Raw genomic sequence first — 15,983 nt, forward strand, 5'->3', positions numbered from 1 at the left:
TGATGCTGACAGTGCTGGCAACTCCAGGGGGCCTGAGGGAGAGTTTTCTAATTAGCGAGGACAAATTGAAAGCAAAAGCAGTAGCTTACCAACTTTATTGTATAAATATATATATTTTAAAATAAAGAAAATGAGATTCCTAGAGTTAGCAGGCATCTTTAAAAAAAAAAAAAAAAAACCACAACAAAACTTTTTTTTAATTGGCTTCAGAGAGGAAGGGAGAGGGAGAGAGAGAGAGCCATCAAGGGTGAGAGAGAATCATTGATCCTGCATGGCCCCACCCTAGGGATGGAGCTCGAAATGGGGGAGGGGGAGGGAGGGATGATGATGATGATGTGTCCTGACTGGGAATCGAACCATGACCTCCTGGTTCAAGGTCGATACTCAGTCACTGGGCCATACCGTAGTTTTCTTTCTAAGTACTCACAAAGTCATTATCTCTACTGATAAGCCACCCTGGAATAACTATTATTTACGTGAAACTTGAGATATTTATTATCTTGAAGACTTCTTATCTTGAAGACTTCTTTATACCTCCTTTCATCTCTTTGATTGTCAGATCTTGTGGATCTAAGATGTAGTCATTTGTATAAAAATTAGATTTGTAGTAAAACCAATGTTGTAGTTTCCTATAAAAAATAAGTTTGAAAAGATGTGAGGCAATAGAATAGTTTGAGGCTTTTTAATTCAACTCTGTTAGATTTTGTGGGGAATGCAATCGTAGTTTAAGGACAGCATGATTTCTCTTTGGTTCACTAGCTACGTGAAATATGTTGGCTCTGTTCTTTTTTTAAAAAAAATATTTTCATTGATTTCAGAGAGGAAGGGAGAGGGAGAGAGAGAGAGAAACATCAGTGATGAGAGATTGATAGGCTACCTCCTGAAAGCCCCACACTGGGGATCGAGCCTGCAACCTGGCATATGCCCTTGGACCTGGGACCCGTAAGTCCTCAGGCTGACATTCTACCACTGAGCCAAACTGGTTAGGGCGGCCCTGTTATTTTTAAAAAGGTATTATGTAGGATTGAAAGTCATTGCAGTGATGTGTAAAAGTCCTTTCTTGGAATGATCAAATTAATTATTCATTTGCTATGTACATAGAAATGCTTTGGTGAAAATCACCTTCCCTAACATGGGTTACTTCTCTAACAAACGTGTGGCACTTGATTACTACCTCCCCTTAAAAAAAAAAAATACTTCACTTCTTCAAAGCTTAATATCTGAGATGTGTCAGGAAAACGATTTGAGAGCCACTGTAATTAGATTTAGAATTTTGGATTCTTTTGCTGCTAAGCATCTTTTGTGTTACATAAGAGAAGTGTTAATTTGGAATCTCTTTTACTAGAAGGACAAGAACTAGGATTTATCAAAGCATATTGGGCATTTGTGTGGTAGGAGGTAATCAACGGAAGAGGTCAGTAATATTTTGAGGACAGAGTGTAAAGTTCTTTGTTGATATGGGCAGGCCAGATCTCGGGGCTTTGATTTAGACGAGGAAGCTAAGAGAGGTGACCGGATCTGAGAGGTGATTGGATCCAGGTAAGACCAGAATAGGATGGGGACCAGGTAGTAGATCAAGAAGCACCTGTGGGTACACGCGCATGCGCCGTGGTGTTTTCTGTTTTTTAGCACGCTCACTTCTTTTTGCCCAGTATTTTTCAATCTTTTTGTCTCTGGTGCTGATCATAACATAGAGGTCACTTATGGTCTGTAATTTATATTTGTGTAATTTGACTAAAAACTCATCCTCCCATTAGTGAACTTGGTGCCACTCTAACTGTGGAGAACGCTAACTGTTTTTACACAGTGTGACCCTCCAGCTCTGTTCGCTTTGAAGCTGTCAGCTTAGAGAAGCAGTGGTACATTTTAGCTGATACAGCAATCTTATCTGTATTTTTCATTTCCTGTTCCATCTGTCTCCCTTTAAAGAGTGGCAATAAGCTCACTTTTGAAAGTGAACTGCCCCTCTGTCGACTCGTTTTTAATATATCCTGGAAGCGTAGTTGATAGGTGTGTACAGAAAAGAAATCTGAATGGAAGCTTTTTATATAAACAGAATCAAAGGTTTACTTTGATATAATGTAGCTGTTTGCTTATTTCCAACCGAGTGAAAATATTCTCTAAAATAACTTTCACCAAGGTGACTTGTTGTTTGTATTGTTAGTTTTCGTTGTTTTGTTTTTGTGAAGTGTTGGCTACTGTTTATTATGAGGTAACATTTTTGAGATTATCTTTAGGTAAAAAATACTTTTTTTTCCTGTCTAAAGGCTTTTGTTTTTTTTTGTTATTTTCACTCATTTCTTCTTGTAGATCTTTATAAATCTTGAGTACTGATCATATTTTCATACGTGTGTCTTTAAAACAATGTTTTTTTAGTTGATTTTTTAGAAAATATGTCTTCATTGATTTGAGACAGAGGAAGGAGGTGAGAGAGAAACCTCAGTTGGCTGCCTCTTGCTGGGGATGGAGCCTGCAACCTGGCATGTGGCCTGACTGGGAATTGAACCCATAACCTTTTGGTGTATGAGATGATGCTCTAAAAGCCACCCTGGCCAGGGCTTAGAAATTCTTATCTGTGAGTTTCATCATCTGTGCTTCTGAATCTGTTTTTATGGGTGCAGGTACAGGAATGACTTACGCAACATTTGAAGTAGCTGAAGCATTAGCTAAAGTAGAGGTATTGCAATGCTTATCCTCTTGAATGGAAAAAAATCTTGATGGAATTTAATTATTTTTATAAATTATGGATTTGACCCCTAAAAGATTTCTTTGAGATTTAAAATTGAACTTTTTTTTGGTAATTATTAAGTCCTTCTTCTCTTTCTTTTGCAGGTATGGCCTCACAAGTCTTGGTCTACCCACCATATGTTTATCAAACTCAGTCAAGTGCCTTTTGTAGTGTGAAGAAACTCAAAGTAGAGCCAAGCAGTTGTGTATTCCAGGAAAGAAACTACCCACGGACCTACGTGAATGGTAGAAACGTTGAAAATTCTCATCCTCTCATAAAGGGTAGTGCTTTTCAGACAAAGATAGCATTTAACAGACCTCGAGGACACAACTTTTCGTTGCAGACAAGTGCTGTGGTTTTAAAAAACACTGCGGGTGCTACAAAGGTCATAGCAGCTCAGGCGCAGCAAGCTCAAGTGGAGGCACCTCCGATCGGGGTGTGGAGACCTAGGTTACATTTCCTAGGGGGCCCCCAGCGATGTGGATTGAAGCGCAAGAGTGAGGAGTTGGATAATCATAGCGCAATGCAGATTGTCGATGAATTGTCCATACTTCCTGCAATGTTGCAAACTAACATGGGAAATCCAGTGACAGTTGTGACAACTACCACAGGAACAAAACAGAATTGCACTACTGGAGAAGGTGACTATCAGTTAGTACAGCATGAAGTCTTATGCTCCATGAAAAACACGTATGAAGTCCTTGATTTTCTAGGTCGAGGCACTTTTGGCCAGGTGGTCAAATGCTGGAAAAGAGGGACGAATGAAATCGTGGCAATCAAGATTTTGAAGAATCACCCTTCTTATGCACGCCAAGGTCAGATAGAAGTGAGCATATTAGCAAGACTCAGTACTGAGAATGCCGATGAGTATAACTTCGTTCGAGCTTATGAGTGCTTTCAGCACCGCAACCATACTTGTTTAGTCTTTGAGATGCTGGAACAAAACTTGTATGACTTTCTGAAACAAAATAAGTTCAGTCCCCTGCCACTAAAAGTGATTCGACCCATTCTTCAACAAGTGGCCACTGCACTGAAAAAATTGAAAAGTCTTGGTTTAATTCATGCTGATCTCAAACCAGAGAATATTATGTTGGTGGATCCTGTTCGGCAGCCTTACAGGGTTAAAGTCATAGACTTTGGGTCAGCCAGTCATGTGTCGAAGACTGTTTGTTCAACATACCTACAATCTCGGTACTACAGGTAAGTGACAGTTACTCTTTGGTTATTAAATAAATGTTGAAGTTCTGCCAAATGAAATAATTTTGTGTGTATATGTGATAAAAAAAAAAGATTGCTTCGGATAAATAAAGAAATCAACATAATATCAGTTTAGGTTTGAGTGTCCATTGGTAGATGAATGGATAAAGATGTCACACACATGCACATCCCCCCCCCCCCCACACGTGTGCACACAGTGGAATATTACCCAGCATAAAAATGAAACTTGCCATTTTCAATTTAATGAAATGTAAGATTAGCTTTTAGTTAATTTTTTTTTCTGGACATATTATTTTAAAATCTTATTTACCAGCATGAGAATAATAGTGGTGTTTTTCCACCCCCCAACCCACTCCGTCCCCTTTGTACTCTATAGATTCCGTCTTAAGAGCTTTCAGTAGTATCAATAATAATAAAATTGTAATATGCTAATTAGACCGGACAGCCAAACGACCTTCCATCCGGACATCCTTCTGGACGAAGCCGCAACTGCAAGGGCCAAGGCAACCGCTGTGGCTGTGAGGGCCAAGCCCTTTGTACGAATTTCACGCATTGGGCCTCTGGTATTATATGAAACCCCAGGCTCCATCTGCTTGGGCTCTATATTTAGTTCATTTGTTAGTAAATGACTTCATTTTCTTTGAGCCCTGCATTATTATGCATATCAGATTTAGTCCATGTCCTAGATTCCTTTTCATTACTTGAAATCTTTCCAATCAGAGTAGAAAAAAAAGCTTTATTTAATTTTTATACTTGACATTATAGTTTTATAAAATGTTTCAGGAGAGTAAAGGAAATCTTTTACAAAGCAATCTAAAGTGCTATATATCTGTGATACTTATTTCTACTAGTATTAGGCCTTCGCACAAATGTTAGCTGGCAATGAAAAAAAAAGCTGGGAATAATTGCTAAGTATTATTAGTAGTTTCTAATTTGTTTTTCTATATATTTTTCAAGTAAATAATTTACCTGAATTTTGGAAGTTATACAATTGCAATGCTAACTTACAGGTTCTGTGTTTGGAGTTAGAAAAAAGTGAAATTTTTATTTGTAATAAATAAAAACTAGTGCTAGCATTTTGTTTGATGTTACCTGATGTTGGTTGATTAAAAACAATGGGAAAAAAAACCCACAAAAAAATTGAAATGGGCTTTATGTCAATTAAATTCAAGAATTTGAAAGAAAAAAAAGAATTTGAAGAGTTAGTAAACATTAAGGTAGGTTGGTGAAAATGTAGTATAGCCCTTAGGTACTGTTTTAATATGTAGTATAATTTGCATGAAAAGCACATAGCTATTATTTTTTAAACGTTTTTTTTTAGTTTATATTTGAAAACTTTGCCAAATCTGGCTTAATTTATGAGTGAGATTACTTATAAATCTGGTTTGGCAATAAGTAGAAGTGTCTTATTTTATTTTTTATTTTTTTGTTAAAAATATATTGTATTTGAAAAATGAAAGGAGGAAGTGGAAACACACCAAATTAAATATATTTTGAGCTAGTCACAGTAGGAACACATATATCCCACATTCCCAGGTAAATGATTTGTGTTTAAACACAGGTTCATGTGTTCTTTTATTTCTTTGCACTGTGCAACACAGAAATGTAGTAGGGATATCTTAAAATAGATAGGGCATAGTGGCCAGAAATTGTTGACTACTATAGATGGTGAGGCTGTCTAGCTCTTGTGGTGACATAAGCCAGAAGTACATGCTAAGGGCATTGATTTGCTCAAGGTCAGCATGTTCTAAATTCAGCTGCTTGAGTGTGGTTTTTGTCAAGAACACATAGGGCTGCTGAATGCATAAAAGGTTTTAGCAGCAGAAGGTGCTGTATTTATGAGGTGTGGTGGCAACATTCAGGTCATGAATATCTTTTTTTTTTTTTTTTTTTAAATATAGATTTTAGCCTGTGGTTCTGAGTCATTTCAGAACATAGAGACAAGAAAGTGGACTATAAAGTAAGCTGTATAGCAGTTATATTCTTTGCTACTGTACTAATGCTATGTAATTTTTCATCAATTTTTGAAATAAAAAAAATGTGTTCTATTTTGCATGTAATGCTGACAGAAAGGCATGTAAAGGTAACAATTTAGGCCTATCAGTTTTTGTTTAGGGCCTTCTCATCCCCTCATGCCTTTTTAATCCTTAAGTTTCAAAGAAAATGTTTCTATAATAAAATAAAGGTACATATAATGACCCCCGCCCCCCAAAGTAATAACTAATATTTTGTACAGGGTTACTTTATAAATAGAAATAATTTATATTTATGTAACCATCATTTTTCCAAGTGATTTTACATATATTTCCTGCTTTATTTCTCATGTCTCATTCCCGAGAGTTGAGTAAGACAGTTGGTGGAATTCCTATGTATTAAATAGAAAAACTGAGGCTTATACAAGCAGACAGGTCCAAACTCACGCTCACGATTTTTGTTGAGCTCTTTTTGTTTGCTGGCACTGTGCTAGGTGCTAAGGGTACAATGGTGATTAAAACATGATTTTATCATTTAATGGAGAACAGTAGTTTGTCTCAAAATGCTAGGGAATAGGTATGTGCACAGTACTGTGGCATTGAGCGCAATCTGAGGGTTCAGAGAAGGCTTTTGGGGAGAGAGGACTCCTAAATGAGCCTCCAGAAGGGAAATAGGATTGACTAGTCTTTTTTTTTTTTTTTTTTTTTTTTTTTGCCTTTATTTATTTATTTTCTTTATTAATTAAGGTATTACATATGTCCTTAGACCCCCATTACTTCTTCCCCCCCAACCTCCCCATTCATGCCCTTATTCCCCTGTTATCTGTGTCCATTGGTTAGGCTTATATGCATGCATATAAGACCTTTGTTGATCTCTCCCCCTTACCCCCACCCTCCCCTACCTTCCCTTAAGTTTGATGTTCTGATCAATGTTTCTTTGTCTCTGGATCTGTTTTTGTTCATCAGTTTATGTTATGCATTTTCCATAAATGAGTGAGATCATGTGATATTTATCTTTCTCTGCCTGGTTTATTTCATTTAGCATAATGCTCTCCAGCTCCATCCATGTTGTTGTAAATGGTAAGAACTCCTTTTTTACCACAGCATAGTATCCTATCGTGTAGATGTACCACATTTTTTTAATCCACTCATCTGCTGATGGGCACTTAGGCTGTTTCCAAATCTTAGTTATGGTGAATTGATATATATATTAATTATATATATATATATATATATATATATATATATATATATATATATATTTTTTTTTTATTTATTTATTTATTTTTTTTTTAGAGAGATGGGGGGAGAGAGAGAAAGAGAGAGAAAAAGAGAAAGAAACATCTATTTGTTGTTCCACTTATTTATCCATCTATTGGTTGATTCTTGTACATGCCCTGATTGGAGATGGAACCTGAAACTTTGGTATAAACTGGCTGATTTTGCAATTTTATAATAAGTTTGAAGGACTATATTCTAGAATTGTTTATAACTTAAATAGTTACTCATTAAGTAAAAAAATCACTTTTTTGTTTTTTGTTCTTGTTTCTGTTTTACTTTGAGGAAAGCCTGGAATTTTAGATGTTATCAGTGGTTTTCCTTGAACAACATAGCTATGTCTTTAAGGTGCATATGGTCTCATGAATGTACTTCAATCTGATGTAATGATCTCTTGGATTAGATGTCAGTCCTGACCTCACACACTTCAGAATGTATGTGCCTTTTTGTTTCTGAGTCTGGAGCGTTTCGCCGTGAATGGAATCCAGCACCTTGGACGTTATTCATAGTGTGCCTGCTGCCATGGAAGAGTGCCAGCTCAGTGGCCAGTGAATAATTTAGGCCTCAGCTGGTGTGATGAGATTGTATTACTTAGGAGAGAGAATCTAATATGTGTTAAACTTTGACATTAAAATAACATGTTTCTTTTGTAAGAAAACACTGAATTACAAAATTTTTTTAATATACCCCAAAACTAGTGTACTAGATGAAAAATGGTTTTATTTAATGTTTTTAAAATTGTAATAGTGACTGTTCACTGTAAGAAAACTTGACTGGTAGAGAAGGCTATCAAGCAAAGCAGAAATAATTTCCCCTTTATATTGTGGCTGTGTTTTGGAATTTTTAAATAATATATTTTATTTAAACAGTCCTTTCTGATCTACATTTCATTTATTTTCTGATAATGCCACAGGGAATCTTCTTGTATGCCTTTGGGCACTTGTAGCTACATTTCCAGGACAATTGTTAGGTCAGAGGACACATAGATTTTGCTGATGGCTACTGCTGAGTTTCCTTCCAAAAATGTACTAATCCAGTTTATAATTTCACCAGTAGTGTGTGAAAAGGTCCTTTTCTTCACCTGGTTGTCTTTAAATAGGCAAAAAATAAAATTAAGTTTTAATTTTTTCATCACTTCATTAAAATTTTTCAAATTGAATTTATTGGGGTGACTTGCTAATAAATTATATTGATTTTAAGTATACAGTTCTATAATACATCATCTGTATATTGTATTGTTTGTTTACCACCCCAAGTCAAGTCTCATTTCATAACCATTTATCCCCTCTTCATTTTGTCTGTTCTTACACTAGCATCACAGTGTCATTAGCATAACTGACAGTAAAGGTCCATCTACTTGTTCTTCAAAGCACTGCTTCTTGACCTTTGCACTTCTAGAAAAAAAGCCAACAAACTTTTTTCTGTTTTTTTTGTTAATCCTCACCTGAGGATATTTTCCCATTGATTTTTAAGGAGAGTGGAAGAGAGAGGGAAAGACAGAGAGAAACACATGGATTGGTTGCCTCTCCTGCACAAGCCTTGAACAGGGCCTGGATCCTGCAGCAAAGGTACATGTCCTTGATCGGAATCGAACCCGGGACCCTTTGGTCCAAAGGCCGGCCCTGTATCCACTGAGCCAAACGACCTAGCATGCCAACAACTTATTTTTTAAGTAGGTTTTCCTCTAGGTATACTTTGGGAATTATTATTTTCTTTCTACATTTTAAAGATGTTATTCTACTGCATTCTAACTTACATTATATGTATAGAAAATTGACTTCTTTGATATTAAAGTGTCCTTTTTTTTGTCTCTGCATTTAAGTTTTTTCTTTGTGTTTAATCAACTTTGTGTCTAAGGGTGTGTGTGTGTGTGTGTGTGTGTGTGTGTGTGTTAAATGCACTTGGCCTATTTTTAAATACCACCCTTAATATTTTACTGTGAAACTTTTCAAAGTTACAACTGACTTTAAAGGATTGTACAGTGAACATGCACTTACTACCTGGATTCTACAATTAATATTTTGCTACTTTGACTTTATCATACTAGTAGATATCTTTCTATCCATTTATCATTCCATCTTTATTTAATGAGGTAATTCAGAGTAATTTGTAGATAACAGTACACTTAGTTATGAAACACTTAAGCATGTCTTTCACAAAATAGTTGTGTTTATTGTTCTTTTTTTGGAATTAAGTTTTATATACAGTGAAGTGCAAGTTCAGTGAGTTTTGGCAAATGCCATACACCTCTGTAACCCAAAGTTCTACCTGGCCAGTGTGGCTCAGTTGGTTGAGTGTCATACCATGCAGTAGGAAGTTGCTGGTTGGATTCCTGGTCAGGGCATTAGCCCAAGTTGCAGGCTCTATCCCCACTAGGGGGTGTGCAGGAGCAGCTGATGGATGTTTCATCAGTGTTTCTATTTTTTTTTTTTTTTCCTCTCTGAAATCAATAAAAACATATATAATTTTAAAAAGATGTAACATTGCCACCATCCTAGAACGTTCCTTCATGTCCCTCTCACTCCTTCCATATAACTACTGATCTGAGTTTTTCACCACACATTTTTTTTTCTATTCTAGAATTTTATGTAAATTTAATGATACAGCATGTGCGCTTGTTTAAGGTTTATTTCTCTCAACATAGTAACTGTATGACTTACTGATATTTTGTTTCAGCAGGTCATTTTTATTTTATTTTTTATTGCTGAGTATTTTTCTGGCACAAGAAGATTTCCAGGCTCACCTTATACTTTCCCTGCTTCAGCCATAAAATCAGCCATTTCTCCAAGGAGCCTTAGTAGGGCAATGGTATCTAGAAATCAAGAATTTATTGTTTTAAAATGCAGATTTCATATATCCTAAGAAACTCAAAGCACCAATCAGAAAGAATGTATGCACCCTGGGTTCATAGCAGCACAATTTACAATAGCTAAGATCTGGAAACAGCCCAAGTGCTGATCAGTAAATGAGTGGATACAAAAGCTGTGGTACATTTAAAAGGTGTACAGTTAAGCCGGGACTGGTTTGGCTCAATGGATAGAGCGTCGGCTTGGGGACTGAAGGGTCCCGGGTTCGATTCCGGTCAAGGGCATGTACCTTGGTTGCGGGCATGTCCCCAGTGGGGGGTGTGCAAGAGGCAGCTGATCGATGACTCTCTCTCATCGATGTTTCTAGCTCTCTAACTCTCTCCCTTCCTCTCTGTACAAAATCAATAAAATATAAAAAAAAAATAAAAAATAAAAAAAAATAAAAGGTGTACAGTTAATAATGGTGGGTTTTGTAATCAAAGAAAACATGATTATTTCAAGAGAAATATCAAAAGTGCTTTATTCAAAGTAATGTCCATTGCTAGCTACACATTTCCCCCATCTTTCAGGTAATTTGTGGGTACCGTATCAAAAGAAAGAACTTTTCTTGTTTTGAGGCAAACCATTCAGAGACCCAATTTTCCACTTCTGTGTATGTCTTGAAGTGCTGCTCAGAAAGTGCATGTGCCATTGATCGGAACAAGTGGTAATCTGAAGGAGCAAGGTCTGGTGAATATGGCGGGTGGGTTAATACTTCCCAGGCAAGATCTTTTAATGTGCCTTTAACTGGTTTTGAAGTGTGCGATGGTGCGTTATCATGAAGCAAAATTAATTTGCCCTGTCTTCTGGCACATTCTGGTTTCAAAGTGTGGTTCAAATTGATTATTTGTTGTTCATAGTGATCAGTATTAATGATTTCACGTGGTCTTAGAAGCTCATCATACACCACACCTTCCTGATCCCACCAAATGCAGAGCATTGTCTTCTTTCTGAAGAGATTTGACCTTGCAGTCGATGTTGATGGTTTACCTGGATCAACCCATGGTTTTGTGCATTTGGGATTCTCAAAATAAGTCCACTTTTCATCGCTAGTCACAATTCAACACAAAAAAGACTTTCGTGCTGTTGAAGCAACATTTTACTAATGACTTCGGTTTTCCATTTGTCTTTCGTTTAGTTGATGTGGCACCCATTTTTTTTTCCTTTAAAATCTTTCCCATTGCTTGGAAATTATTGGAAATTATTTGCTGAGCAATGTTTAATCTTTCTGCAAGTGGTTTTTGAGTTTGACATGCATCTTTATCCAATAATGTTTATAATTGTTGGTCTTCAAACTTTTTTGTTTGACCTGGATATTCTTGGTCTTTCACATCAAAATCATCACTTTTAAATCATTTAAACCAGCATTCACAAGTATCTTGAGATGAAGCATTTTCACCATAAGCTTCCCAAAGTAGACAAAAACTTTTTCTTCAAAATAAACTAATGAATTAAAACTTCCCACAAATGCTTTTTTTTTTTTTTTTGGTATGAAATTCGACATTTTTAAGTGTAAAAATATCTGTGATGTTAATTACCCTCAGCAAATCTGACATATGAAATTTTGAAGATTGCTATCAATACAACAAAATAACATACATATCAAATTGCATATATATATATATATAAATATATATGTGTGTGTGTGTGTGTAATTCCATCTATTGAAAAAATTTTCATTATTAATTGTACACCTAGTATACCATGCAATACTATGCTGCAGTAAAGAAGAAGAATCTTTTAACTGTTTGAGACAGCGTGGAGGGACCTGGAGAGTATTGTGCTAAGTGAAACAGGTCAGAGAAAGACAAGCATCGTGTGGATCGCATTCATATATGGAATCTAAGTAACAAAATAAACAGATGAACAGAGTGGATCCAGAGACACGGAAGCATGGGACATAGTGGGGAATCCCGTCAGAGGGAAGGTGGGGGAGAGTGGTGGCTGGGAGGTAATGAACCAAAGGCCTTGTATGTATATATGCATAACCCATGGAGACAGATGATAGGGTGGTGAAGGCCTAGAGGGGGCAGAGCAGGACAATGGGAGATGATAGGGGACATATGTAATACTTTCAAAATAAATAAAATAAAATGTAGGCTTCAGCTTTATGGTGAAATTTCCTACTATATCATCTACTTTCTTGAATAGTGGACACTGCTATGCAGAGAGCTCTGGTTGGTAATATCTTCCTCCAGAGGTCATTCTTTTTCATTCTGGAAGCCCGGTGGACGTAGATCATGTTATTCCAAGTGAGGCTGGTCTATTTCAGTCTGCCCTTGTTCCTAGGGTGTAGGCCTTTGTGGTTTCAGCGGAAAAGCCTGGAGTATCTGCCAAGGCCCCTCTTCCTTGGCAGGTTCTGAATTCCAGTTTTGTTTTCCCAGCCCAGTGGGACAGCTGCAGCCTCTGCCATTGCTGTCTGTTCAGCCTCTGGTGACTACCTCGAGGAAATGCAAGGCTCACTTTAATAAGTTTTCTCTTTGCTCTGGGATTTTGTTCCCTTAAGTCCTAGCTGTCTTCTGATCTCTGATGACTTCACACAGCTTAAAAAAAAAAAAAAATCAACTTTATTTCTTAGAGCTGTTGAGGTTCACAGCAAAATTGAGCAGAAACCAGAGTTCATACACACACACACACACACACACACACACACACACACATTCCTCCTTCCACACCCATACAACCTACCCCACTACTGATCTCCCACATCACAGTGGTAAATTAGCTATAACTGATGAACCTACGTTGACTTCATCATTATGACCTGTGGGCCATACACACAGCTAGCTATGTGTGTGTGTATGTGTGTGTGTGTTATTTAGCTTTTATAGTTCTTGCTGGGGATATTAGTATGATACTAGCTATTAAGTAACCTTCCATTTTTCTTTTATTAGGCAGACTATAATTCAGTATATTTGAAAGCTTCTAAATGATTCATGGCAATTCTTTAGAATGGTTATTCGTTGCGATTAATGGTTCTGGTAGGAAATTATTCAGAGTTAGGTTGGGAGAAAATAATAAGCGTGGGTGTTTCATATGTTCATAATCCCTTAAATTCCAATTGTCTAGGTTCAGAAGTTGCCGTTTTGTAGGTTATCAGATATCTGAGAATTTCATTTTAAATGTATATTAAAATGGAATGTATTTTGGGGAGCATTGTGTCCAATTGCATGTTTTGTGTTCATCGAGCACATTTTTTAAGGAGTGACTAGTTTGTAAAATACTCTGCCACAGGCTGTATGAAGTATAAAACCAACTGAGAGGCAGCTCCCGATGTTAGGATCTTCTTAATAGATAAGACACCACATAAATATTAACAGGACTGTACAGTCACATTTTATTGCTTATAAGACAGACTAAATCCTAGTTTTTGTTTTGGCACCATTTTGTTTATTGTGGAAACCACAATAAACACCTTTGGGGAAACCACTCCCTCGCCCCCTCTCTCTGAAATAAATAAAAACATTTAAAGAATTTTAAAGAAATTTTGGGCTGTTTTGAACTCTCCTCATACTCACCTGTAGAACTGGTATAACAAAATATATCTTCGTTACCTCATAAAATAAATTATTTGAACGGGTGGTGAAGTACAGATGCAATACAAACGTAAGATATTACTAATGTAGTTATGTATATGATCTATGATTCTTCTATATATAAGCCAACCTATAAAGAACACACATGCAGCCTCAGTTACTAACATGTTTTTCTTTTATTTTCTACAATACTTTTCATATTCCCCTACAAATCCAGCCCTTGGTTTCTATCTCTTGTTAAATGTTAACAGCTTTTCATATCATGAGAATTTTGAGTGATCTTGTAACTTTTCTTGGTATATAAAATATAAAATAAATAGTACTGTCTATAAGTGAAATACATTTCTCCTAGCTATTAATTAGTGAAATATGCAGATTATTGATGTATCAATCTTTTTGGGCACAGGACTCTAAGCTATACATCTGTATACTAGTATTGTTAATGCATATTAAATCTTTGCTGTCTCCTATCCTCCACCTCTCAGATAGAACATTTAATAGGTTTTGAAAATATTATTACTGCTGTTCTTTGTACTTGGTGTTTTGACCTGGATCATTGTCCTACATACTCAAAGATTAAGTGGCCTTGCAATGGAGGATATTTTTAATTGTGATATTTTTAGCCTGTGACTCGAGCTGCATTTGAATGAGTGCCTATTCTAAGAGCCTGCACTTTGATTACATTTCAACATGTTACTGAGTAGTTGTGGTTAGTTGTAAAAATACAATCTGTGTGAATACCCAGTGTTTTGTAGTGATATTATTGCCTACAGCAACACATTAAAAACATCCAGAACTTTAAAAAGAAAAATACTTCTTAAAATGGTTGATTGTCTCTTTTGAAATCTGTTTGCCTTTTTATAACAATGTTGAGGTTTTGTTGGTTTTAAAAACACCATTCTGCAGGATATTGGAAAGAGTACTGATTAAGCTGGAATAAACTCATTAGTGTATTTAACAGTCATCTTTCTGTTAAAATTCCAGTCGTCAAAATGTTCTTCAATACTATACATTTTACTTGTGTTATCACCTGGAAGGGTTCTTGGAGTTACTCCAGTGTATGTTCCTCTGTTCTCTTAGAGGAGTCTCTTTCCTTCATGGCGTCACCTACACACAGTGATAGCACCTCTGAGGGGAACACCTCCAGTATTTCAGTGACCTACATACTGAGGCAGTGCATTCCCCCGTCAGAAATGCTCACTAACCAATGTCTCCCCAGTAAACTCAATAAAAAAAATTCTCACTAGAAAAATCTTCCTTATAATTGAAAGGAAATAAAGCACATTCACCAATCCCTGATCATTTAGTCTAATTTGATGACTGATCATTTTTAAACATTAATCTTTTATTTTATAAATATGAGATGTTTATTTCAGAAACAAATGTTGTGCAAATGCATACCTTTCCCTCCTCCTCGCCAGAGATCGTGGCCAATAAAACTTGGGTGTGTAACCTTTCTAAGATTTGCTGTGCTTGTACAAACACATGCTTACTTGTACCTGCATTTTGCAATCACTCTGCTGTTTTCTGCTAAGTATAGGGTTATGATTTGTTAGAATTTATTGAGTGCATGACTGTTGAATTGGTATTTATGAGTAATCACACCTGTGAGCTAGTAGATTGTCACAACCACTGTTTAGCTCATTTCCTAATTGCCTCTGCAGGCATCACTAGGAACACAGTAACTGCCAAAATAAGAGCCTTATTTTAACTAAGAGGCAGCCAGCAGGTGCCTGTGTATTTAATGTGAACAATTATTTATGGTTAAGATGAGTAAATGCTTAAAGACCAGGAAAATAGCTTAATAAAATGTCAACTAGACTTCTTTTCACATAAGTATATTTGTATTTCCTGATTAGTCTTAAAATCAAAGGTGATATTTTTAAAGTGAAAAGAACACAATGATAAGTATAGCATCTGAGTTGGAAAACTTAAAAGAGTACATAAAAGTCTGAGTCTATAGTTTTAATAACACTAGGAATTATTTGAAGATGTACTAGATAAAAGTATGGATTCTGAAGCTATAAAACCTGGCTTTGAACCCCAATTGTACCCGGTTCTCGCTTTGTGACCCTTAGGCAGGTTATTTTTCCTTGTATCAGTTTCTTCATCTATTAAAAGGATTGATATTAATATCAAATGGATTAATACTTATAAAGCTTTTAGAGGATTATCTAGTCCATAGTGTTATGTAACTGCTTAATGCTGTTGCTGTTATGTATTTTTAAAGGAATTATACAGAATGAAAAGTGGGTTTAAAAAATAGCAGCAAAATACTTTTTTCTTTTAATTGTCTTAGAAAGCTAAAGACCAGTGAATAAAAAAAGGCACATACCATCCTGGCAGGTGTGGCTCAGTGGTTAAAGCATTGGCTCCTGTTAGATTCCTGTCAAGGGAACGTAAA

The 15,983-nt window shown here is 36.2% G+C and overlaps 1 protein-coding gene across 8 annotated transcripts in view; it reads left to right on the plus strand.

Annotated features, from left to right (window-relative positions):
• The window catches only part of HIPK3 (homeodomain interacting protein kinase 3), a 59,406-nt gene that overhangs the window by 17,858 nt on the left and 25,565 nt on the right, over positions 1 to 15,983 (plus strand). For 7 of the 8 annotated variants that reach the window (XM_036428621.2, XM_036428627.2, XM_036428624.2 and 4 more), the window contains exon 2: positions 2,833 to 3,928. In XM_036428621.2, coding sequence (XP_036284514.1) covers positions 2,835 to 3,928 — 1,094 coding nt within the window. In that variant the 5' untranslated portion in view covers positions 2,833 to 2,834. Of the gene's footprint in view, positions 1 to 2,830; positions 3,929 to 15,983 lie in introns of those variants that run through there. The other variant, XM_036428626.1, reaches the window with a different exon arrangement.

Source organism: Pipistrellus kuhlii, unplaced genomic scaffold (genome assembly GCF_014108245.1).
Source record: "Pipistrellus kuhlii isolate mPipKuh1 unplaced genomic scaffold, mPipKuh1.p scaffold_m20_p_9, whole genome shotgun sequence".
Classification (NCBI taxonomy): domain Eukaryota; kingdom Metazoa; phylum Chordata; class Mammalia; order Chiroptera; family Vespertilionidae; genus Pipistrellus; species Pipistrellus kuhlii.